Source organism: Xiphophorus hellerii, chromosome 11, assembly GCF_003331165.1.
Source record: "Xiphophorus hellerii strain 12219 chromosome 11, Xiphophorus_hellerii-4.1, whole genome shotgun sequence".
Classification (NCBI taxonomy): domain Eukaryota; kingdom Metazoa; phylum Chordata; class Actinopteri; order Cyprinodontiformes; family Poeciliidae; genus Xiphophorus; species Xiphophorus hellerii.
Genome location: NC_045682.1, coordinates 14416568 through 14441426, shown reverse-complemented (window position 1 = coordinate 14441426; position 24859 = coordinate 14416568). Strand labels below are relative to the sequence as shown.

The following is a 24859-nucleotide window of genomic DNA, read 5'->3' as shown; positions in this document are numbered from 1 at the left end:
CTTATAGATATTTATTACAGTCTCTTAGAGAAATTTCAGGCTTTATTGTGGAGTACAAGGACACCCACACCCACACACAAAGCTCTTTTACTTTATGTCAGGGTGTTCATGTGCAACCTTTTCTTTGGGGTAAAATCCATGAACAGACCACAGCCCATTCAAGAGAATTTCCTTTTTATGTCCATTGAAGAGGATGAGTGAATGCGTATGTACTCTCATAGAACCTGTCACAATCAGTCTGCTTTGTAGCTGCTATGACTCATCGTTATTCAATTTCTTTATGGTTAAATGTGAAAAATGCTTTTAAAAAAGATAGTTGTACTTTCTCTTATACTGTGATGTTGCTGGTTTGTTAGCCGGGATGCAAATATTCTAAAACATTTCCACAATTATTCTATTTAACTCAATAAATAAATTTTTTTAATCATTTTGGCTTGAGATTTTCTTAAAATCAGAGATCTCAAGTAAAAGTAACACTATCCTCGTACCTCAGTTACCTTTAATTGTACTTTATGACATTTTGGAAACAATCTGTATGGTAAAAAAAAATTAATGAATGAAAGGCTGTAAATATACAACCAGAGCCAAAATAAAATGAATTACATCCAAGTATTTTTACACATTAGAATAATCCGGTCCAGTTCAAGATCCAATTTAGAATCTGTGACAAAACTTGAACATTATTTTCACAGAGCTAGCAATATAACCCGAATCTATAAATTAAATATATTTGTACTCACTCAAATGTTCAGCTTGAATTCATTTATCTATATGATGTCGATTCTGCTATTTTAGGAAACGGGTCAGGTATAAATGGAATCGATCATTCATTGCAATGTCAAACTATAATTCACTTCGATACAGTTGAACTCGGATTCAAATCCAAATACATTCATTTCAAATCAGCATGTTTGCGTAAAATTCGCATCTAAATAGGTCCGTTTAAATGCCGAAACTTCCAGTATGTGAGTCTGTGTTTTGCAATCTATGTCCAATATTCATTCACCTCAGACCTCGAAGGAAGCGTCCAGTGTTGAACTGGCTCACTGGAGGGCGCTAACACAAAGCTGCAGGTAACAGGCAACAACTTGGGAAAGGAGGAGGCCATTCAATAGCCTGCTTTAGCCACTGTTAGCTAGCCCGGCGGCTAACGAGCAAGCTAAAATATCAATTGTGGCTTAATGACGCCTGTCCTGGATAGCGATGGCAAAAGAAAAGTGTTCGCAAATCGAAGCAGGTGAGTGTTGGACGCCCCGTTAATTCGCCACCAATAGTTTTGAATCTCCAGAGTTTGGAATTGTGCACATCAGCTGGTGAGCTTGGCAACCAAGCGAAGCCAGACGCTAGGTAGCGTTAGCACGCTAGCAAGAGGCTAACAGCAAATTATCTTTTTTTTCAGAACTGTATTACCTCATTGCCAGATTTCTACAGTCTGGGCCTTGTAAAAAGGCAGCACAGGTAAGTTGTTATATCAATTTTAATTTAAAGTGGTATTATTGGTTTAAACGCAGCGCTAGCCTGTCGGGCTAACCGTGTGTGTCTGTTGTTAGATTCTGATCGAGGAGCTGGAGGAGTATGAGGTAAGTTCAGCTGGACCTTTCTGTTCTCTCCCTAATGTTGCCCATCTAAACCTGTCTGTGAGAAAGTCCGTGTATTTTTGGATCGCTGTTTAAAAAATGAGCGCGTCCTTTTGCCCTGTAGAAACTGTTAGCTCCGAGATATCTCTAACGGGTTGTTTTTAACTTTAGTTGGTTCCACAACGATGGAGTTGGGACGGGAAGATATTCAAACGGAGCTTCCAAGACTGGGTGAGTTGCAATTTTGTAGATATTTTTTAATTAAAAGTGTATTGTTTTGTAATTTTTTTTTTATTGCTTGTTTTCTATTTAGCTTGTATCAGTTCTTTAAATTAAATTCGCAACTCGGCATATGCGAAAAGGGGATTCGTTTATAATAAGGAGAATATATTAAAGATTTATTTTAATATAGGCCTGTTGATAAATAACTAAATGCTGGTTTCGCTATTGTGTGGGCTTGTGGGCTGGCAGTGTCGAAGCAGTAGATTGTGATTGGCTTAATTCGATACAGAGACTTGTCGATCATCTTTAGAAGCCAATCAAATCGCTGTTGCGTCTGCGCCCTATCCGGAAGAGTCGAAACGAACCGTTTGATTTGCTGTGAGCTCCCAAGGCCCGCCTCCTGTATTTATCCACCCTCTGCCTTTTCGGTGGATTTTTACTTTTATTTGAATCGTTTTTATGTACGTTCTTTTAGATTTCTGTTGCGTTGAAAAGTAATTTCCTTTCTAAAAGCTTCTTTCACTTTTTGTACTCTCCATTTTTAACACATCGCTGACACTGCAATTGCAACGTCTTTTCCCACAATAACAATTTTCACACGTGCGTAAGCGCTTAGATATGGTGCATTCACTGATCAGAAAAAAAGATGGGCTTCTTCGGCCCTGTTTACACGACAACAATTTATGGTGAAAATGGAAGAGTTTTGTTGTGTTTGTAGCGCACATTTTCATGAAACCACCGAATGTTTTCTCTGACAACGGCACAGATTGAAAACGGGTTCCAGAGTGCAATGTTTCTGAAACGTATTGGTGTCCCTTGTCTTGTAAACAGAGTAAATCAATCAATCAATCAAATTTTATTTGTATAGCACATTTCAGCAGCAAGGCATTTCAAAGTGCTTTACATCATTACAAACACAGAAACACAATGCAACATAGAATCAACAATCAAAACACAGCATTTCCATAAATCCATAAATGGATCTTTTCTGTCAGGGAATCCCTAGCTCATGCATAGTATGACGCAAAACATAGCTGCTTCCTACAATCCACAGAAGAAGAAGGAACTACTGACAATGCTGGTGTTACTACAATTCGTGTTTCCCCATCAGGTACGGTTCCCTCAGCGTCTCTTCACAGCCCAGGTGACCAAATACACGTGTGCTTGTTCAGCGCTCATAACAAGCACTCTCTCGTTAAGCGCTCCTATCTACAGAACTACGGACACCGTGAAAGCTCAAACAACGTTTTTCAGCAAAGTTATCCCACTTTTTTTTCCAACTGCGCCCTAATCAGACGCACATGCGCGTTTTCCCCCAGTATCTGGGGGAACGGCACCTGATGGAGAAATGCGAATCGATATGCTGTCCAGTAGAACTTTTTTTTTTTTTTTTAAACACATGCGCACTTAGTTTCAAAGAACCTACCTAGTGGAGTGGCGAGAGCATTACACGTTTTCGATGTGTACCGTTACTGTGTAAACAAAGATTCAAATTAGAATCTCTTCATGCAAATGTGTTAACAGAAACGAAACCAAAATTCAGTTTTCGTTGGATCATTGTCATGTAAACAGGGCCTTAGTTTTCAACCAGCCGACCAGGGTCAGTCAACCATAAAACTGCCCAATTCGGGTCACCTCTAGTTTTACCTGTCAACAAGTAAAACTTTTGTTTTCTGCTCATGTTTACAAATAGTTAATAAGAAGAAAGGAAATAAAAATAAGCACTAGTAGGTGTAAAATTCAGAAAATTAGAGAAGCAAGAGCATACTTACTCAAGTCATTCACAAAGTTGATGCATTTGTTGACTTGTCATGGAGTGCAGCTGAGACATGTGTTGCCGTGTCTCTCATCCAGGTGGCTTTGAACCAGCACATTCCTGCAGACTATCTGCTCCAGGTGTGTCGGCGGATAGGTCCTCTGATAGAGAAGGAGATCCCACCTAGTGTTCCTGGAGTCCAAACACTCCTGGGGCTGGGAAAGCAGTCGTTGCTTCGCACCACCAAAAGTAAGCCTGTGTTATTATTCTTCTATCGTCTGTGTTTTTTGTGCTTTGCCTCTGCTGTTATTATTGAAAGTTTCTATATGTGTATGATGAAGAGACTTCATTTCTATATGTTTGTAATAATTGTTGGTTACATTTAGGTTGTACCCACAAAGTGTGCTGCGGCTCAGCTGTGGCTGCACTGCACAGAGGACGCCCACCTGAACCACCAGTTATTTGGAATGTTCCTAATGTTGGTATGTAAACTATTTAGTTAGTGTGCACCTGCACAGTTAAGAGTTAGGAAAAAAAAAAGACAGTGTGAATGCACTTCTTTTGCTGTTTCATGTTTTACAAAAAGTTGTTTTGTCCTCCTCACGTCTCAAACTTCAGGCAAACATCACATGATATGTACAATATTATTTTATGTCACGGTTAGAAGCGGAATGGGAAAAACTAATTTCACCTCTGCTGCTCACACAGGAATGTATGTGGTTATCAACATTATTACAATTTTCCTAAGATCACATGCTGAGATTATTGAAATAAAAGGGTGGAGAGTGAGCGGAAGCAATAAGCAGTTTTTCTGTATTATATAATTGATCAAAATCATTGATATAATAATTTATTACTTATATTTGCTTCTAACTGTTTAGCTTCATTTCAAAACTGAGAGCCTGTATCACTGTGAGACTATCTCTATAATGAAAACATTTGATAAACTTCTAGATTTGCAAACATAACTTCTAAAATTCTGAGCAGAGATACTTCAAAGAATCTCTGCTTTATGTTAAATGAAGAAATTTGTAGCCTCATACCTTCTGTCTGTTGAGACCTGTTTTAATGCAGCCAGTATTAAAATTAATACTTGCCCTTGCCGTTTGACGACTGCCCTTTGTTGAACAAATTCAAAGACAAATTACAGTCTGCAGAACAAACACACAAAACAACACAGCAGTTGAAACCAGATATTGAGTCATGGAGGGATGAACACACCTGTATACCAAAGCATTCCTAAGTCAGCTATGAGGTCATCCGTCTGACACCGTCTGAATTGGGTCATGCAACACAAAAATCACTTTGTGTTGTTATAGTAGCATAACAGACCCAGTGGCTGTAAAATCCAAATGTCCATTTTATTTTTAATTGTTGTAATACGTTGCTTGTTATTGTCTTTGTTTTGGTTCTGATATGTGAATTGTTGGAGTTGAAAATACCTGTGTTTTTATATTTCTGGTGCCTTTGTCATAATGAATCTACTGTGTTTTCACAAAGTGCCCATCATGGGTGCTCGCCAGGCCACGGGTACGGCTCGTTTCGGGCAAGTCCTGCCGTCCTCCTCTTACCAACACATGAAGATCCACAAACGGATCCTCGGCCACCTTTCTTCAGTTTACTGCGTGGTCTTTGACCGCACCGGTCGGCGGATTTTTACGGTGAGCACTTTTTCCACCCGCGCCGATATGTACGCCGTGTTCCACCTACATCAAGTTGGAAACGGTGTTTTTCGTCTTGGTTTAGGGTTCGGATGACTGCCTGGTAAAAATCTGGGCCACAGACGATGGTCGGCTCCTTTCCACGCTCCGCGGCCACTCGGCGGAGATCTGTGACATGGCTGTGAACTATGAAAATAGTCTCATTGCATCTGCAAGCTGTGACAAAGTCATCAGAGTGTGGTGCCTGCGTACCTGCGCGCCCGTTGCCATTCTTCCGGCTCATGCTGCTTCCATCACATCCATACAGGTGATGCCACTGTTGCATTAATCTTTAGAGGGGGAACGGATTCAGAATAAGTTGTAAGACGTACACCCTTTTTGAGTCTAAAACCATCTTCTATGCTTTTAGTTTTGTCCTGCTGCCAAAGGGACAAAGCGATACCTTGCATCAACAGGTGCAGATGGTATGGTGTGTTTCTGGAAGTGGCACTCTCACAGTATGAAGTTTGAGTAAGTATTTGTGGCTCTGTTCCAGTGGCCTGCACCTTTAGGTTCCAAAGAGCCGTTTTTGAATTCAATTCAGCTAAATTAGGCTCACTTATGTGTCACAAATGTGACATGACCTTTTGACAAAGAGCTTTTAATTTTTAATGAAACGTCTACTAAAATAAAACTCCTATTTTTAAAGAACCAACATTTTTATTTCTCTTTTTTTTAAGGTTTTCAAATAAAGAAAAACGTTAACATTTTCTCATAATGGCAATAAGTACATTTTCTTCTGTAGGGTGTTGATATTATGTGTAGAAAAAAAAATCTAATTTTCAAACTGACAAATAAATGGCTGAAATACATGTTACTGGTACTTTCAATGTTGTAGAAAGTAAATCCAATTAATTCATGAAAAACAGTTAACTCTTACATTTGTTGTTAGTACAGCTGAATTTAAAAATATTATCTGAGCCAATAATGGCTCAGATAATTAATGGCTCAATAAATAAAATGAATAATAATAAAATTAATATAACTTAAAAAAAACCCTAAAAAAATAAATGATAAAATAAAATAATGGCTCAAGGAAATTTCAAAAAGCTACTTGCGGCAGGTTGCAGACCCCTGATCTGTTCCAACATGTTAAACTCCGAAGCTTTATTTATTTAAGCTAAATGATCAACAATGTATTTGTCGTTTTTCCTCAGTGATCAGCCAGTTAAGTTTGTTGAGCGGTCACGACCAGGAGTCCAGGTCTCCACTTCCTCTTTCAGTAGCGGTGAGTTTATCTAAATGTTTCTTTGCGTTTCATTGTTGATCTGGGCTTTGTCTAATTGTTTTAAAAAAACTGATTGAATCCAGACCAGTTGGTGTGAAGAACGGCAGATGCCTAAAAATGTCTTTTTCAGCCCCCTGAGACTCCACTACTTTTGGGTCCAGGGTACTGCATGAGGGGAGCAAGATTGGAGTGGCTGCTTATCTATGACATGTGGCCTGCATGAACCTGCAATGTTTGGTTCACATAGATAATGTGAAAGCAGAGAAGATGACCTTATGGCAAACTGTAGACCAATTAGCCTTATTTACTGTATCAATGTTGGTCCTATGGCTACTAAGTCCTGCAATAAACCATCTCTGTTCTCAAACAAGCAACAATAAAAAATGAAGGAAAAAAATGTGTCATGTTCAGCTGTTTTACGTAGATTGGTACATTAGCTGGGGAGGAGCACACAGCTTCAAATTGGACATAAAGATTGGGCTCTGTGAGAATAATTAAAGTTTCAAGTTTTTTTTTAGGCAGAAATTTAAACATAAATGAAATGTTCACACTTTCAAGGGGCCATGGCATCATATTTAGCAATACAGAGACAGGTGGATGAAAAAGCAGTCTGTAAAGTACTTTTATAAAAATCACAGCTGAAGTAAACGGCTGATTTGTGATTTTAAAAAAAAATTTCTTTTATCAAACTTGTCACAAAATTGTTTAACGTCACATTATTTCACAACAATGCGTGTAAACTGCCAGCCTCATGTAATTAGAGACTGGATAATTTTGCATTCTGCAATTCGTCCACTCTTTATAATTTATAATGTATAATTTAATTTAATGAAATTAAGCTTTAAAAAAAAGACGAGGTATGTTTTTAAATTAATGTACATGTCTTATTTAAATGCTTGATGTGTGTGTGTTTTTTGTCTCTAACTTTGTTGTGTTTTCTGTTATTAGGCGGCATGTTTATGGCTACTGGCGGCACAGATCACATGATCAGGGTCTACTACCTCGGTGCAGAAACTCCGATGAAGGCGTCTGAGCTGGATGCTCACACCGTAAGAAACAACCGTAGTTTTCTCATCCTTTTTTGGTTGTTTTGTCTCATCAGTCCAATGTGACTAATTTTAATTCTTGCCCTCTGCTTGCGTTTCTAGGATAAGGTTGTGGTTGTCCAGTTCAGCAATAACGGTGACAGGTAAGAAGTGAAGTTTCAGAGACAACTTTTCATTGTATTTCTGTGGTTTATCTGACGGTTTATTGTGTTTCCAGCCTCAGGTTTGTGAGTGGCAGTTGTGACGGCACAGCGAAGATCTGGCATTTTCAGCAACAAGAGTGGAAAAGCATTACTTTAGACATGACTGCAAGGCTTCCTGGGTAAGAGAGTCTGAAGTATATTAAATATAACAGAAGCTCCGAGCAACATTTTTGTTATTTTAATGTTTCATGTCTTTCCTTTAGGACTTCTGCTGCTAATGGGGACGATAAAACCAAACTGGTGGTGACCATGGTTGCCTGGGATCGCATTGACAGCACCGTCATCACAGCAGTTTCCAACTATATGCTCAAAGTGTGGAGCGCCACCTCTGGCCAGCTTCTGCATGTTTTGTCTGTAAGTAGCCAAAATATTTTAATCCTGCAGATCCTTTGGGATGTTGGGAAAACGTCTCGTAGCCAGCAGTTTTCAGCAAGTTTTCATTACATGTGTCTACTGCCTTCTTTAGGGACATGATGATGAAGTATACGTACTGGAAGCCCACCCCTTCGACCCCCGCATTATGCTGTCTGCAGGCCATGATGGCAACATTTACATCTGGGACCTGAGCAAAGGAGTCAAGATAAGAAATTTCTTCAACATGGTAACTGATCAACTTAGAGAGTTGCTACCCCTAGTAATCATGTGTTCATTAGCATTTGGTTGATGTTGGTGTCTTCTTCCCAGATTGAGGGCCAGGGCCACGGAGCCATTTTTGACTGCAAGTTCTCAGCCGATGGACAACATTTTTCCTGCACAGACTCACATGGGCATTTACTCATTTTTGGCTTCGGCTGCAGCAGACCATACGAGAAGGTATCAGCCTGTCGACTCGTGATCTGTGACTTCCTCTTTCATGGAAACACAGGAAAACTGAAAAGTTTGGACGGCGGATTTTCTGCTGATGCTCATTTGAATGAAAATGTAGATCTCGCAATATGCACACGTGTCATACGTTCGTACACAGAATATTATTCTGACGAGTGTTGAACTATTAGTGTACTTTTTAATAAAAAATAAATAAAAGAAACTGAGAGGGACATAGCCGAACAAATCCAAAAGTTGCAAAAGGTAGATGGGGGGGGTAAAGTAAGTACAACGGGTAAATTAATCTGAGCTCAATAATTTTCATTCTTATGACTAATATTTTTTGAAAGCTAAGTTTGCTAATAGAGACATGATAATCTATTTTATATATGATTTTGGTTGTGTGTGCTTTTTATTTCCACTTTATCTATTTTTGGTTGTTGTGTTTTATGTTGGATATTTAAAATGTTGTCCAGTTTCAGTGTACTGTACAAAATTAGAGTATATTAGTCTTTGATAGGGTGGACTTATGTAATTATACTACTACTAATGCATTACTTGAAAATAGTCTCAAAACAAGAATAACAGTAGATATCAAACAGCGGCAGCCTTTTAAGGGAATGTTATTTTCATGTAAATAAAGGATTTGGTATTTTTATTTGAAGTCCACGCTTAATATAAATCCAAAGTGGAATTTTTTTTTTACTGTTACTGTTTTTACAATTTTTTGTATTTGTTTTTTTTGTTTTTTTTTTACCAGAAGTCATATCATTGTCAGGACATTCATCATAATTATGGCAAGTTTTCCCGATCTCGTGTTTTCTCTTGATTCCTTGAAGATTCCAGACCAGATGTTCTTCCACACGGACTACCGGCCTCTCATTCGGGATTCCAATAACTACGTCCTGGACGAGCAGACGCAGCAGGCCCCCCATCTCATGCCGCCCCCCTTCCTCGTAGACATCGACGGAAATCCTCATCCTCCTAAATACCAGCGGCTCGTCCCAGGAAGGGAAAACTGCAAGGAGGAACAGCTGATACCTCAGCTCGGATACATGGCTAACGGTGAAGAAAAAAATAAATAAAAATCACTTATCACCGAAAACTTTCCTGCATCAACAGCGGGTTAATGTAGGAGTTCTGACTGCCAGAGTTTAACCAGCGTTCTGCTCCGTTAGGTGACGGAGAGTTGGTCGAGCAGGTGCTCGGACAGCAGACGGCAGAAAACGGCGAAAGCCTTTTGGACAATCTCATCAGACAGCTGCAGGACGAGCAGGATGAACGGCAGAGCGCAGAACAACAGGCCGACGAAGAAATGGGTCAGCTCTTCCTCTTTACACACTCGCAAGCAGTTTGTCGGATACTTTCGCTCTTTAACTTGTAAAAAAGTGACTCGAACTCTAAATGAATGAATGCTTTAGCAGCCGTCGAGGCGGAGGTGGTGGCCTCTTCTCCCGGGGCGGAACCTCGCCGAAGCGGCCAGGTGGACGGAGTGTGGCAGATGCAGCACAACTCCCTCCGCAGTCAGGTTGCCACGGAGAGGGACCTGCTGGCGTGGAGCCGCAGAGTGGTGGTCAACGAGGTGCCTCATGGGACATTCAGGTGAGTCGGGTGTATTTCAGGGGAATTATATGTGATGGACGATCACTAGGTAGCATATACTGTAATTGTGAAACTGAAGAAAAATATTCATCTAATTCAAAAGATTACAAGTAAATTGTATCTATTCCACAAATATAACCTTTACAAATAATGGCAAGAAAGAAGTTGCTGTTAAATGCAGCTATTTTTCTGGCAATATGTAATGTGTGAATCAAAACATGGAGGTGGCAGCATCATGCTGTGGGAATGGTTCTCCTTATGATGAAGCTAACTACACTGGCTTACTTGAGACGTCTTCCAGCACTAAAATAGTACTGAATATGCAACCTAGGACGATAGTCAGATTTTTGTTGAAAATGAATTTGTAAATCGTTATATATATATATACAAAACATTTTTAAAAAACATCTAGCACAACTGCATTTCTTAAACAGGCCCACAGTTTTAAAGTTTTTTGGGTTGTTTTTCTTAGTTGAGAAGTAAGATTTGCTTTTGAAAATACGTAGGTCAATGTTTGTGATTCTAGTTGCTCCAAAATTAAGATAATTGCAAAGATGAATGGTTGATAAAATGGGAATCTATTTTTTGTCTTTCTTGGATATATATTTTTAAGAAGTTATTTATCTGTAAAAGACTGTTGTCCCAAAAAATGGGAAAGTGTCCATTTACATCAATCACTTGCAGGCCAGATGTGCTCCACTTTAGGATTGAGCTCGGGGGGCCGCTCAAAGTCCTTCAGAGGTCCTCAAATGGCCCCCTGGCCGCACTTTGGACACCATGGATGCTTTAACTTCTACGTTATAGTCCTGCATTATTCTATGTTGCGGTATCATTTAAAATCCAAATTGAAGTTGTAGTTGTAATTTGGCAGACGTTCAAGGGTTATGAATATTTTTGCAGGGTACTGTGTTATAAATAAATGTTTTAATTCTGCGGACAATGTTGTTTTTTTTTTTGTTTTTTTTTCCTTAGAGTCCTGGAGGAATGCAGACAAGCCAAAAGTGACATGGAATGTTCTCTGTACAATGCAGAGAGGAGAAAAAAACCAGTAACTTGCATCCTCAAGGTACGCTGTACCGCCAGTTCAGTTTGTTCCCGACTCGGAACGGACATCTATTCAAATCTTGTCATTAAAAAAAATTTTATTCATATTTTAAATTGACTAGAGCGATACTCTCAGTTCCCGTCTGCGTTCCCTGCGCCCGGCCAAGAAAAAGCAGCAGCGCCACTCCTATCAAACCCGGTCCGCTCAGGTTCGCCGGCCTGGAACCAGAAGTCGAAATCCCAGCAACAGGCGGAACTCGGAAAGCCAGATGGACTCGGACAGTGGAGACGTACGCGCCGCCTTTCTGTTCAGCACGTCTGAACCGGACATAAAGAATTTGTGTTCGCAGCAACGTTGAAAATTAAAGCAGAATATATTCCGCGTTTTCAGGAGGCAGAGCAGGCAGAGCATTCCGACGGCTCCTCTGAGGATGAAGCCCGATGGCAGAGCGAAAGCAGCTCCAGGTAAACATGCTTGACCGAGCAGCGTTTTCCCAACTTTCCCGTCATTCAACTAACATCTCCCATCTGGGGTTTACAGCGACTCTTCCAGTGAATATTCTGACTGGACGGCTGACGCCGGGATCAACCTCCAGCCGCCAAAGAGGGCGACCAGGAGGCCCGTCCGGCAGGCGGGTTACAGCAGCTCAGAGGAGGAAGAGGGCGGCGATGAGACCAAGGAGGCGAAGAAGAGAGAGAATGAGAAGAAGAAAAAACCCAAAGAAACTAAACAGGTGAGCGCTGACGAGACGTGCTGCTGTGGCATTTACTGTAAAATTCTCTTTTTTTGAAAAATAAGTAAATAAATAAAAAACGTGTTTCTGTGGTTTACTCAGAAACCCACCTCTTCTCTGGCCGGGCTTAACGCGGAGGAGTGGCTGCCGCCGTCATGGATAATGGACACCATCCCTCGCCGCTCTCCTTTTGTCCCACAAATGGGAGATGAAGTGAGATCCTTTTCCCTGATGTTGAACAAAACCACACATTGCACTGCTCACACGATTTAACAAAGGCTCTCCTTTTTTTCCCTCTGTCCAGCTCATCTACTTCAAGCAGGGCCATCAGGCGTACGTGCGGGCCGTCCGCAGAGCCAAGGCCTACAGCGTCAACATCCAGAAGCAGCCGTGGAACCGGCTAAACCTCAGGGTGAGGATTCTTGGAGACAGCAGATATTTTTTATTGAATTTTTGAGCCTGATACTTCAGCCACCTTTGAGCTTTTGTTGATTAAAAAAAATATATATTGTTTTCTCTGTTTTACCTCACAAAACATGTTCATGTTTGAAATTTTTAATAAAAGTTCACCATGCAGAACATATGCGACTCTGTTTACTCCCGATAATTGAACTTAACTTCAAGCGAGCCATTAAGATGCCTTGCATATTTTTTATTCTTTTACTTCCTCAGGACCAGGAATCTGTGAAAGTGGTTGGAATCAAGTACGAAGTCGGACCGCCCACTCTCTGCTGCCTAAAGCTGGCATTTTTGGACCCAGTCTCAGGGAAGATGACCAACGAGTCGTTCTCCTTAAAGTGAGCAATGAAAGGCGCCACAGGCAGCTCCTCGCAAAAAATATTCACACACCTCAAATTTTACCCGCTATAGCCACAAACTTCAATGTATTTTGTTGGATTTTTATGTGACAGACTATCATAAAGTAGGGCAGTAATTGGAAAATGGATATTATATGGATAAAAAAAACTGACAAATACAGTCCAACTAGTTTTCTTGACAGGACGTTGGGCCTTTTGGAATGATGACCAAGAGAAAGCCATACGTTGTCTGCCTTAGGTGATACAGCAAACATTTGATACATTAATGAAGGATTAAAAGAAAAAGCAAGCCACACTTATCAGATTATCATTTGCAAATATTTTGACACCATTTAACATTTTCCGTCACTTAAAATCTCATTAAAACACACAAAGGTTTCTGTTTTCAACATGACATCAAGTCTGAAAAAGTTCAAGAGGTATAAACGCTTAACACTGTGTAGCATCAACAGCTGATTAAAAGCCACAATAAATGTCAGGATCTGTATTTCACCACCTTCCCCCTCCATGTTTCCAAGGTATCATGATATGCCAGACGTCATCGATTTTCTGGTGCTGCAGCAGTTCTACAACGAAGCTAAAGAGCGCAACTGGCAGCCAGGTTTGTTTGTCCCCATCTGATTTTTTATTTATTTTTCTTCAAATAGGTTTACAATTAATTTGTGTGGTTCCCAGTATTTAACAAACACTCGATCCCCTCTGCAGGGATGAGGTTTCGTAGTATTATTGACGACGCCTGGTGGTTCGGATCTGTGGAGGACCAGGAGCCGCTGCAGCTGGAGTATCCTGACAGCCTGTTTCAGTGCTACGCAGTGAAGTAGGTCTAATGTGCACAGCTGCTGGAAGAGCGCTCCGCTCCAAAGCCATGTTTGCCTTTGCTTGGATAATTTCAAACGTTAACACAGAGCTGTGTTTTATCGCACTGACTCAGGTGGGATAATGGCGAGCGGGAAAAAATGAGTCCCTGGGACATGGAGCCTATTCCAGAAGAAGGTTGGTGATTTATTTATCTGTTTACTGTGGAAACCAGATGTTTTTATAGACATTTTAAGAACACTTATAGTATTTATTTTCTCACTTTCTGACTGAATCGGGATAGACTTTTTTCATTTTAGGTCAGGTAGGACGTTTGCTAAATGCCAAAATAAGTGAAAAATATATACATATTTTTGTAACTTTCTCTAACCACAGAAATTTACATACACAAAGATTAATATTATTATGTATCTATGGACCTTGCCAGAGGGGCCGTGTTTCATTGGCTGATGCCCATTCTATTTTTAGCGCGGCTACAACATGTGTGGCCGTCTCACAAACACACCGTTAGCTTCCCGTTAGCTAAGTACAGCATAATGGCAGAACTGATACAACTTCTACACCTTGAAGCCTGTCTGCTACACAGTCTTACGTTAGCTAAACAGATCAATGCAATGTGTACTGTATCTGACATACACTAAAGATTTTATTTTAGCAGAAAAGGCTTTGGACTAAACTGTTACTCGTGTTAGCCACTCTAGCACCAAGTACAGTGTATCAGGCCTAGGCACACTCAAACATTTGCCAACAAACCACAGGAATCACCCACTGATTTCAAAAGTAACCTACAAAACGATGAATGCCTGACTTACCCAGTTTTGTGTCTATAGATGGTATCTTATAGGGAAGAATGGCATGTGGAAATATTGAAACAACATCATCAGACCTCATTCAGGATCATAATTAGTGGAATGAGTATTTATAAGTCTAATATTTAGTTTTGGCTTTTTAAATGGTTTTTTTCTGTGTGCGATTTCCAACAGCTGCTTTGCCAGAAGAAGTGGGGGACGGCGTAGAGGTTTTGGAAGAGGAGCTCCAAGCTCTACTCTACCGACCCCAGGAAGGAGAATGGGGGGCTCACACTCGAGACGAAGACTGTGAGCGGGTCATCGACGGCATCGATCAGCTTCTTAGGCTTGGTGAGCCTTCGACCAGTTCTGACATTACAGAAAATGGCCTCTGCTTCCGTAGCTTTATCTGATCTTACACCGGTTTACTCGCAGATGTAGCAAAGGCTTTTGCCTCGCCTGTGAACCTCCAGGAGTACCCCCTTTACTGCACCGCCGTGGCTTACCCCACTGCCCTCAGCACTATCCGCAGACGGCTGGAGAATCGCTTCTACAGGTGAAGGAAACCCCCCCACCCCCTTACCCCCCCAAGAAGTTCAGGTTTTACTGGAAACACAAAGTCCCTCTGAGTTCTCGACTGACGTATTTTTCTGCCACAGACGGATCTCTGCGTTGATGTGGGAAGTGCGATATATTGAGCACAACGCTCGCACTTTTAATGAACCCCAAAGCCCGATTGTAGCAGCTGCCAAGGTGGTTACTGATGTTCTTCTCCACTACATTGGGTAAGATGGCACTAAAAAAAAAAACGCCTTATGCACATTTTATGCTGTTATAGCTTCTTAAAAAGTTTTCAGTTTTGAGCCTGCAAAATAATAAAAACGTCTAAAATTCTCATACTAGGTCTTAAACAACACATCGTTTGGTCTTGCTTTGATTTTTAGTTTTTCCGTCGCCTTTTTGTTTTGTTTTTTATGCTGCCTTTGGTTGTGCCGCGGTTATGGTTATTTTACACTGGGATCAAACTACAAGGCCCATAATGCAGGACAGCAGAAAGTTCAAATGAAAAATGTTGTTTGTTGATTGTTAATGATGCGCACAACAGAACCAAAGTAAAGATGAAGTCTGAAAACAGGTCTGAGGTTTTACTTAAAATATTCTGTTCATATTTAACATCTGAGTTACTTATTGCTGAGTTTCCAAAGTGCTAAGGACAAAAATTAAAGTTTTATTTTTATTTTAAGTAATCCGGTTGATGCTGAGCTGGATTGAGTTCATTGAACTTCTAAACATTGAGAGAACTTGCTGCATGATTTGTTTCATCACTGACTGCATAAAAGACGCTAAGCTGTGGACATACAGTATGTCTATTTTGTCTATGTGTTCTTAGTTCTGATTATTGTATCTATAGCAACGTTTCTATACTACTCTCCTTGTTAATATAACCTCTCCCAGTATTTTCATTGTGGGAAAGTTTATATTTATTGAGGTTTGCCATGAAAACACAGATCTCCAACCTATTGCTTAAAATGAAATAAGCAAAATATGGCAAAAATGCTGGTTTAAGTTATGTTTTTGTGAGTAGTAAATTCACTTGATCTGTAGCGAGGCATTAAAAACTGGTGTTGAGTGACTAAAGTTGGTTAAATACAAATGTGTTTATATTTGGAAACAAATTCAACATGTGCACTACATCGTGTTGGTCTTTTTACACAAAATTGCTATTAAATGCGGTGAAGTTTATGGTTTTAACGTGACAAAATGCGTAAAAAGATGAAAGAGCATGAATACTGTATAACACCTCTCTGATTTTTTCACCTGCTTTTCCCATCAGAGACCAGAGCTGCGCTGACATCTTGGATCTGTATCACAAGATGAGGTCCGAGGTCAGCAGTGGAGGAGAAGCTGAGGTAACATGTCTCCTTCATGAAACAAGTGCTATTTTTCTCTTAGGTTTGTCTTTTCACGCTGACTTTGTTCTTCTTTCACAGATCGACATCGATGTGGACTCTGACACTCCAGGGACATCGGCAGGACACCGGGTAAAAACTAGAATGGTTCTCCTAATAAGATGTTGGACTTTTTGATGTTAAGCGTTTCAGTGAAGTTAATTTGGTTTCTACTAGGGGAATCAGCCAAACTCTAAGACGCGGGGCGTGGATTTTGACGTGAAAGCCTGGCGAGGTCATTGCCGAGAGCTGCTGCGCCGGATGTTGGCCTCCCCCGACTCTGGGCCGTTCAGGCGGCCTGTTGACCTCTTTGAATATCCGGTAAAACTCCCAACGATCAACATTTGAAATTAAGCTGGAATTTGTATTTTTTTTTATGAGAATACAACTTAAAGCACGTCGTAACTGCAAAATTACATCTACTCAGGACTACCGAGACATCATTGACACGCCCATGGATCTGGGCACGGTGTCGGAGACGCTGGTGGCTGGAAACTACGAAAATCCCATGGAGTTTGCCAAAGATGTGCGCCTCATTTTCAGCAACTCTAAAGCTTACACACCTAACAAGAAATCACAGGTAAAGCAGGCCAAACGTAGGGGAAATTGGAACCTAGTAAAAATAAACACAGAAGTAGCTGAAGTCTAACATAGGACTGACTACGTATGGTGATCTTTTCTGTCTAGATCTACGCGATGACTCTCAACTTGTCTGCCTTTTTTGAAAAACACATCATCTCCATCATCTCTGACCACAAGTCTGCCATTCAGAACGAACGGCGCACTCGTCAGAGACTCAGCTATAGAAACAGGTTGCACAATGGAGGGAACTCCCCACGAAACAGTCCATCCCCGAGGTACGGAGCGACCTTTATCATAAAACTACAGTCCAAACAAATTTATTTTTTTTATTTTGTTTTGTTGATTGGAACAAACTGGAATATTTGTATTCTATAAGCAAAGGAGATCCCAGCTAACCCCCCCCAAAAAGGAATTTAGGTTTCTCAAACCTTCAGGCAACCTTGTCTTTTATGTGACTATTAATGATTTCTAAATGCTGTTTTTTTTTTTTTTTTTTTTTTACTTTTAGCCCTAAAGGGAAGCACAAATCAGGGAAAGTGTCAAAGCTCAAAAGATCCTCGGCCTCTACGAAGAGGAGTTCTCAGAGAACACACCAAGGTATGATGGTGCTGTTCTGTTCTTTGCTGGGTTTTCTTCCTCCTTTATCCTGTGTTTATATTTGCAGCTTATATTTAGTAAAATAATGAATAAACTGTGAAACGTTCTTTGCAGTTTGTCGGTTTGCTGCCAAGATTCTAACACAAACTTGAGCAGCTCTGCACAGCAGCAGCAGCAGGTCTCCTGAGAAGGACCTCGCTGCAGCAAACAGAATGGAGCGGGGACAGACCACTGTCAGTCTCATACCTTATTTGGAAATGGGACCATTGCACTCCGGAAGTGAAGGGGGCGCTATTTCCTATATTATCCGCGGTCTCCCGTTTTTATTTTCTTTTGAAATCTGTGATATATTTTCACCTTTAGGGAGGATTTTCACTTGAACTTCTCTCTTTTATTTACTTCCGCGCAGCTCACAGTTCTTAACAAATTGTGTAGCTTTTGGCGTACTTCTAAATCTGCTCCTTAGTCGCATCTTTTCGGGCCTGCTACTGCCTCTAGTGGTGTGAGGGTGGTAACACAACTAATATAATTACATTAATAAATCAGAATACCGCAAAGTCTTTATTATTTACTATTAATTTTGGCATTTCTGGCACCGTAAAAAATAAATTATCTTATAAAACACCATATTTTTTCATTTCCTTAAGGATATAGAGCTAATTAAATGAAATGAACAAGACCTGAAAGTGATTCCAGTTTCACTTGATGGCCAATCTGTTGAAACTGTGGCTAATTTTAAATTCCTTGTGTCATTCCTGGACAGTCAGCTCAACTTTCCTGAAAACACTGACTATGTCTTTAGGAAATGTTCTCAGAGACTCTATCTTTTAAGAAGACCTAGTGATCTTGGGGTTACCCAACTTAAGGTTGTGTACAACCTCTAGTTAAGTAGAGGTTGTTGAGTTAAAATGTTAAAACTTAACATTCTACCTTGAAGTTTAACTCAACTCAAGTTAAAACAACATTTTAACTCAAGTTTTAACTTTTCATCTCAGCTGGTTTGGTCACATGAGCATGGCTGACTCTGTGGGCGGGCCATGCCGGCAACCCGGGCCTGAGTAGAACGCAGAAAAATTGTAACATTATATAAAAAGACATGATGACATAAAGCACGGTTGACCACAGACCGTACCTCTGTATGAGCATCTGTCTGTACATGGGGAATTAAGTGTTTCATCTTTTAATTTTCTATTCAGCAACCTAAGAGGTTCTTCTTTTGCTATATTTTACATCCAAGTTTAATCATGTGAGAAAACAACCACAATTTTCTGTTTAATTAGTCAGTAATGTAATACAGTGGACATAAAATTACTTTGAAGTTTAAATTGTTTTTGTTTTTTTTAATTCAGTATATTATGAAAAAATGTAGCACTTTATTTAATAGAAAGACCCTCTTGATACAAGAGAAAACTCAAGTTTTTAAGAAAATGAATTCTTATCAATTAATCATTGGGCGATTAGTGAGGTCAATCAACTTCAGATTAACTCATTCATTAATCTGTTAATTAATCTTGTCTGTCACTTTAAACCTCAGAATACATTAGTTTCTGATTGTAATGTGAGAATACTATTGTAAGACATTTTATTCTTCAGTCAAGTGCTTCCATGTGCATTTCCTAATAATTACTAATTGGTCATTGTTATTGTTCAGTTCAGCACAGCAGCAATGTAGCAGAGGAAGAGGAGTCCTCGCCTTCTTCTCCAAGTTCAGAAGAAAGCTCGGAGAGAATAAATCAGGGGCCTCAACGACTGACCCGCAGCCAAGCAACTCCTGTGAAGAAATCGGGTATGATGAGCGTTTGGTTTGAGAGCTGTCATTCTTTTCAGCTTCATGTCAAATAAACGTTGCGGTGCGGGATTGACCTGTCGCCTCCTGGCTGCTGCTTTAGGGTACCGCCGCAAGCTGCATCTGAGTAACGGCTCCAGACAGCAGCTGCAGCGCGGCCAGGAACCGCTGGAGTCTGACGGCGAAGACGATGACGAGGAGCAGGGCTCTGGCTCCAACAGCTCCTCCTCAGAGTCCTCCTCCACTTCCTCGTCCTCCTCATCCTCCTCTTCGTCCGACAGCGAGAGCAGCTCAGACTCCGAGGTGGAGAAGTACGCGGAGGGTGGGGGCGATCACGACTACAGCAAAGCCCCGTGTCTGTCGGTGCGCCTCTCGGCGAAGGGAAAGCTGGCGGCCTCAGGGAAACGGAAACTGATGGGAGGGCAGGACGTGGCCCAGAGGACTAAACGAGCACGGGTGCAGCTTCCTGTGAAGGAGGAGGACGAGGAGGATGAAGAGGAGGAAGAAAAAGAAGAAGAAGAGGAGGAGGAGAAGGAGGAGGAGGAAGAGAACCAGCCACACCAACAGGAGAATGTAAGACATGTTGAGGAAGAAGATGAAGAGGAGCCTGAGGAGGAAGAATCTGAGGAGGAAGAGGAAGAAGAGGAAGGTGAAGTCTCTGAGGTACAGAGAGTAGCATCATCATCAGCAGCAGCTAGGGGTTCTAGAGGCGGCCTGGGTAAACCCGGGCGTGTCAGCACACGGAACCAGGGCCGCAGGACGGTCGTCTACAGGGACGAGTCGGACGACGACGGCCAGGGGTCAAAGGACGACCCGCTCAACCTGGGCATGTCCCGCTCAGGACGGGTGCGGCGCATGACCGAGAAGGCCCGGGTCAGCCACCTCATGGGCTGGGGTCACTGACCGCCTCGCACCCCCTCAGACCTCAGTCAACACAAACTCTTCAACGCCAGGAAAACATCAGGGATTTTTTCTTTTTCGTTTTCTTTTTTTGTACAGGTGTGTGTGTATATAATATATAAATATCTATGGTTCTGTTTATCTGGACTCACTGGTGCTCATTTACTGTTGCCACGGATTTTTGCTCCCTGGATAACAGAGCTAGTGTTCAACACAGACCCTCCCACAGCTGGACTAACTCACCTTCAGCCTTACTGCTCTCCTGCTCCTCCTCCTCCTCTTCGTCACGTCCGGAGCTAAAACACTAGGCGATCTCTTCGTCGCCCCTCACACCTCTTCACCTACTGTTCACCAAAGAACGATGTGAAGATGCCAAATACACGGTGCTCGTATTGTTTGACTTGTCGTGTTTGACGGAGAGCGATCCAGCAGCAGTCACTCGTTCACGCGCCAACGACACGAGGCGCCAACATGGTCCAGGGTTCCTACACAGTCTGGAAAAGTCTGGAATCTTTTTGAAGTATTCTCCAGGTATTGGAATAGGATGAAAAACGGAAGGAAGAAATCTTTATTAATAATTGCTATAAAGTTGTTTCCCTTTTCATTGTTTACTTCTCTACTTCATTTCTTGTCTGTCCTTCCTTAATTTTCCTACCTTTCTACCTTGTGCCCTTCCTTCCTTGTTTGTATCCTTACTTCTTTTCTTCCTTGTATCCTTCCATGTTTCTTCTTTGCGTCCTTCCTCCCTTATGTCTTTCCTCTTCTTATTTCTCCTATCCCTCTTTTTCCTGTCCTTTCTTCTTTCCATCGAGATAATGATTTTGAAAGTTTTTTTTTTTTTGTTTTTTTTTAAATCCTACCGTATGTGAAAAGGTCAATACCATAAATTCAAGTTATTTCTTTTCATCTTTTAAAACAGGAATTGACATCTGAAATTGGAAAATGTGGAATTTTTAGATGGGAAATGTGTAGGAACCCTTATAATGTGTCTCGTCGTCTGATCTTTTTTTTTTTTTTTTTTTGTACGTGGTTTGCAGCTTTCAGTCAAATAACCAGCAGAAAATTTCACCTTTGCATCCATGATCTGTGAATGTTGAATGTTTTTATTTTCCCCTGCTTCTCTTTTTGTTTTTTTTTGAGCACGACATTTTTATGTTCTGTTGCGTGAAATATGTAAAGTTTTTCTTTTAGGAACATACCTTTTATTTTTATTACTATTATTTCCTGATTTGTGTGAAAAAACCACTCCATCCTTTATTGGTGTGCGCTGCATCTAGTCGTTGCTCCTTCTGCCAAAGCAGATGGGTCCTTCACAACTCTTCCAAGTAAATATTTATTTTATTTTTTTTTGTTGCTATTTTATTACTCTTGTTTAATTTTGTTTGCTATGTTACTAGTGATAAGGAACAGATATTTGCACATTTACCTACTCCTCGTGGCAGCTGAGTAATAAAGAGAGAAATTCGACATAAAACCTCATATTTGTGTTAAACTTTAAACTGTGCCAGCAAATTTTTATTTTTGATTGAAGCGAACAATTTAATAAGACTTTACTATAATTGTAAATTGTAATTATAAATTCAATCACCCTCAGGTTTTGCAACCTGAGGGTGATTGAATTTTTTTTTTTTTGATCTAATTTGGATTTTTTTATTATTATTCTTATTTTACAGAATTCCAATCGGTGTGGCTTAGATTTTGTTTATGATCTGAAATCACCTCGATTATTCCTCTTTGTTTCTACTTTTGTTAGTTTCTTTTTGCTTCAATGTTTACATGAAATTGTGCGCTGTCATGCTAGCAGCCTTTAAAGCAGAGTCCAGTCAGGAGAGATCTGGAAACGATGACTCAGGCTCTCTTTTCAGCACCTGGTGCATAAATCCAAACACACTTCCTCGGCCCTCGACGTGTGGTTGTGAGTGAGAGCGGGGCGCTTTGTTCTCGTCGGGTTTCTTCGAAATCAAACACAAATTCACATCGACACGTCGGGCGTCTCCAGCAGCAGCATTAACTCGTGTTTTTGAGATTATTTTGGTGGACTGCGAGACGATTCTGATTTTTGAGTCGCTTCTTTTTAGATGGAGCTTAGCGTTGCCTCCAAGCATCGGATTAGATGACGACGAATACAACGTTCTGCTGTAGGTGGAAACAAAAATGCTTACATGACAATGTTTTATATGAATGTTTTGATTGTATGTGGGTTTTTTTGTTGTTTTTTTTTTTAAATAAAACTGTTGAATTTCCTAAAGAAGATCTCGATCATTGCTTGACATTCCAGGATTTTTATGGTATCGAGCCGAAATGTGTGTGTAAACCCAGCAGAAGCTCGAAGGAGATGTTCAGCACCGCTAAGGTTGACTCATCTGTTGCTTCTACAATTGAAAATCCACTGGAGTGCTGGAAGAAAAGTAACAAAAAAAAAAAACACTGGGTCTGTCAGTTTGACTATGACGCGAACGGATAAACTCGAATGTACTCTTTGTAGCAGCGTTAATGCTCTGAAAGCAGAGGGTGAGTCAGCCAAGGAATAAACAAAATTACGCTGTGACGCACTTTGAGCCATCGCATCTACCAGCAGCAGAGCTGGGAGATGATTTGGAATTGGCATGGATTCATACATAAAGAAAGGTCAGAGTGAAAATCCGTCTGGAGGAACAGTCAACAGAAAGGCTGACCTTTAATTTCAAAAAGAGGAGATTTTAATGTTGCTTACAAATGCAGCAGATGTTGAACATCTGGCAAATTATTCATGGAAAGTATATTTTTTTTATGAATTCAGTTGCAGAAACTGGTGATTTATCAGACTTAACACTGTGACCAGCATACATTGACTCATTGCTGGTATGAATGTCTAATTAAAATAAGGCTTTCAGTAATTAATTTGAACATTTCATTTTCCATAAATACATGTACAACAAACAACACTACTTGGGTGAATAATTTTTGATTTATTGTAGATTTTCTCTGATCGACACAAGGCTAAAAATGATAAAGGTTCAATAATACTTTCCTCCCCTCAACCTCACTTTCTGATGGAAATGGCAGAGTTAATTTAAATTTGCCTAGTATTCATTTTACATTTTGCAGTTTCGGTGTCTGTTTGGGATCGTTGTCCTGCTGCTATGTTCAAGTTCATTTCACACAAACTGATAATCTCAGACTAAAAAGAAATTAACTGAAAATACTCGGGAACCACCAAGGTCCAGACGAGACACGAATGGGAAGATGCTGGAACACTAAAGTCTGTGGCAAACCAAAAAAAAAAAAAAGATGCTAAATAAAGTGCAGCTGCTCGCATAACCAAACCAAAAGCCTTGTGTAGAAAAGGTTTTCAGCGACATCTCTGAGGTATTTTGGAGGAGTCCATGGGAGAATTTTAAACCCCAAATCACTGCAGCAAATGTGATTGGTGGTGGAAGCATGATGCTGAGGGGTCTGTTTCACCACACATTGTAATCAGGTGCTGGTGGATGTAATATCAGACGCTATTTGGCGCTACATTGAATGATTAACTTTGTTACACGTACTAAGGCAGATGTAATTTTACTTTTAAAGCGAGTTTTAGCTTTATATGAGGTTACGGCGTTGTTTATATACGTTACAAACACCCCTCTCAATACAAATGGTTTTTCCCATCATGGACGTGTAACCCTGTTGTATTTGTACTGTGTTATTTTGCTTTTCTGTATTCTTTTACTTTATGGGTAGTGTCCCTTTAAGAGAACGGAACGACATTACTTTACGGCAGCATTCCGACTGCAGTTGCTAAGGGAATTCCCGGGCTTTAGAGTTCAGAGCTGCTGCAGAGCAGAGACATGCTAGTCTCAGCCTGGCTGCATATTGCCTAACTTTGATGCTCATATGATGTTTCCCTGCTAGGTGAGCATTACTGGAGATTGGTAATGTCTGCATTGTTGTGAGAGGAACGTTGGGTCTTCGTGTGCCTGCAGAGGAGGAAGGAGAGGCTGCTGAATTTTTCGTGTTTGTGGACACCGGCTGCCATCATCATTTTGGGTCCCTATCCCAGTCAAGACAACCTTTTTCATTTGTATGCACCAGACACACACATACAAATATAGAGCTCTATACGAACTTATTTTTTTGCTGGCCAGCTTCTTTTGTTTTTTTCCTTTACCAAGGACTCTGTTATAGTGAATGTTGTTCACTCTAAGATTTGAGTTGAGATGAAGTTGGATGTATTTCAGTCCAGAAATTTGTAATAAACAAAACTGGTTGATAGTAAACTGCTATCTGAACCCGACTAAGTTCTATTCTTTGGTTACATCCAAGCAAGTAGAAAAATTGGCGCCCGAACAGGGACTTGAAAGGCATTCATCTCATCTCTAATATTGTTGAACAAACCATATTTTCACAGCTTAACATCTGAGTCAAAAAAAAAAAAAAAAATGGAGTTTTGTGAAATATATGGTTTTGACCCTGAATGCACTGTAATTCTTAAGGGTGTCCCAGCTACAACTAAACTGGATGATGTAAAAAGGGCCTTTGTAGCGCTTGATGATGTTATCAAAGTGCAATTCATTGACAGTCTCCCTGATTCCATTCTGTGCCAGTTCGGCGAAGGTATTACTCCTATGTTGTTGGACTGTGAGTACTCAGTTGTTGATTCATTATGGGAGGTTGTACAGATTGATGACTACTGCTCCCCTAAATGTGAAAATGAGTCATTCAGTCAGGAAGTAGTACCTC

At 40.6% G+C, this 24859-nt stretch overlaps 1 protein-coding gene across 2 annotated transcripts; it reads left to right on the top strand.

Annotated features, from left to right (window-relative positions):
- The first annotated feature begins 1030 nt into the window (after positions 1-1030).
- brwd3 (bromodomain and WD repeat domain containing 3) lies at positions 1031-22400 on the top strand. 2 transcript variants are annotated; one of them, XM_032576973.1, is made up of 41 exons: positions 1031-1237; positions 1400-1458; positions 1551-1580; positions 1749-1808; positions 3654-3804; positions 3942-4037; positions 5056-5216; positions 5302-5523; positions 5626-5726; positions 6413-6483; positions 7432-7532; positions 7632-7672; positions 7747-7851; positions 7936-8086; positions 8199-8333; positions 8417-8545; positions 9376-9601; positions 9715-9855; positions 9961-10138; positions 11111-11204; positions 11305-11472; positions 11574-11647; positions 11724-11916; positions 12019-12129; positions 12221-12328; positions 12589-12713; positions 13253-13335; positions 13440-13551; positions 13666-13727; positions 14534-14689; positions 14774-14894; positions 14998-15123; positions 16173-16248; positions 16330-16380; positions 16465-16608; positions 16715-16867; positions 16975-17144; positions 17378-17466; positions 19118-19252; positions 19356-21713; positions 21747-22400. In XM_032576973.1, the coding sequence occupies exons 1-40, from the start codon at positions 1204-1206 to the stop codon at positions 20153-20155; spliced, it is 5343 nt and encodes a 1780-aa protein (XP_032432864.1). In that variant the 5' UTR covers positions 1031-1203; the 3' UTR covers positions 20156-21713; positions 21747-22400. The 2 variants fall into 2 exon arrangements, with proteins under 2 accessions (XP_032432864.1, XP_032432863.1); XM_032576972.1 differs by having other exon boundaries at positions 9958-10138.
- The last annotated feature ends 2459 nt before the right edge of the window (positions 22401-24859 follow it).

What these genes read in the sequence shown, in the direction of transcription:
- brwd3 (XM_032576972.1), top strand. Translation starts at nt 1,204, where the DNA reads ATGGCAAAAGAAAAGTGTTCGCAAATCGAAGCAG. An exon ending in AGGAGCTGGAGGAGTATGAG is followed by an intron (nt 1,581 to 1,748) that starts GTAAGTTCAGCT and finishes TTTTAACTTTAG; the next exon opens with TTGGTTCCACAACGATGGAG. An exon ending in GGACATCGGCAGGACACCGG is followed by an intron (nt 16,381 to 16,464) that starts GTAAAAACTAGA and finishes GGTTTCTACTAG; the next exon opens with GGGAATCAGCCAAACTCTAA.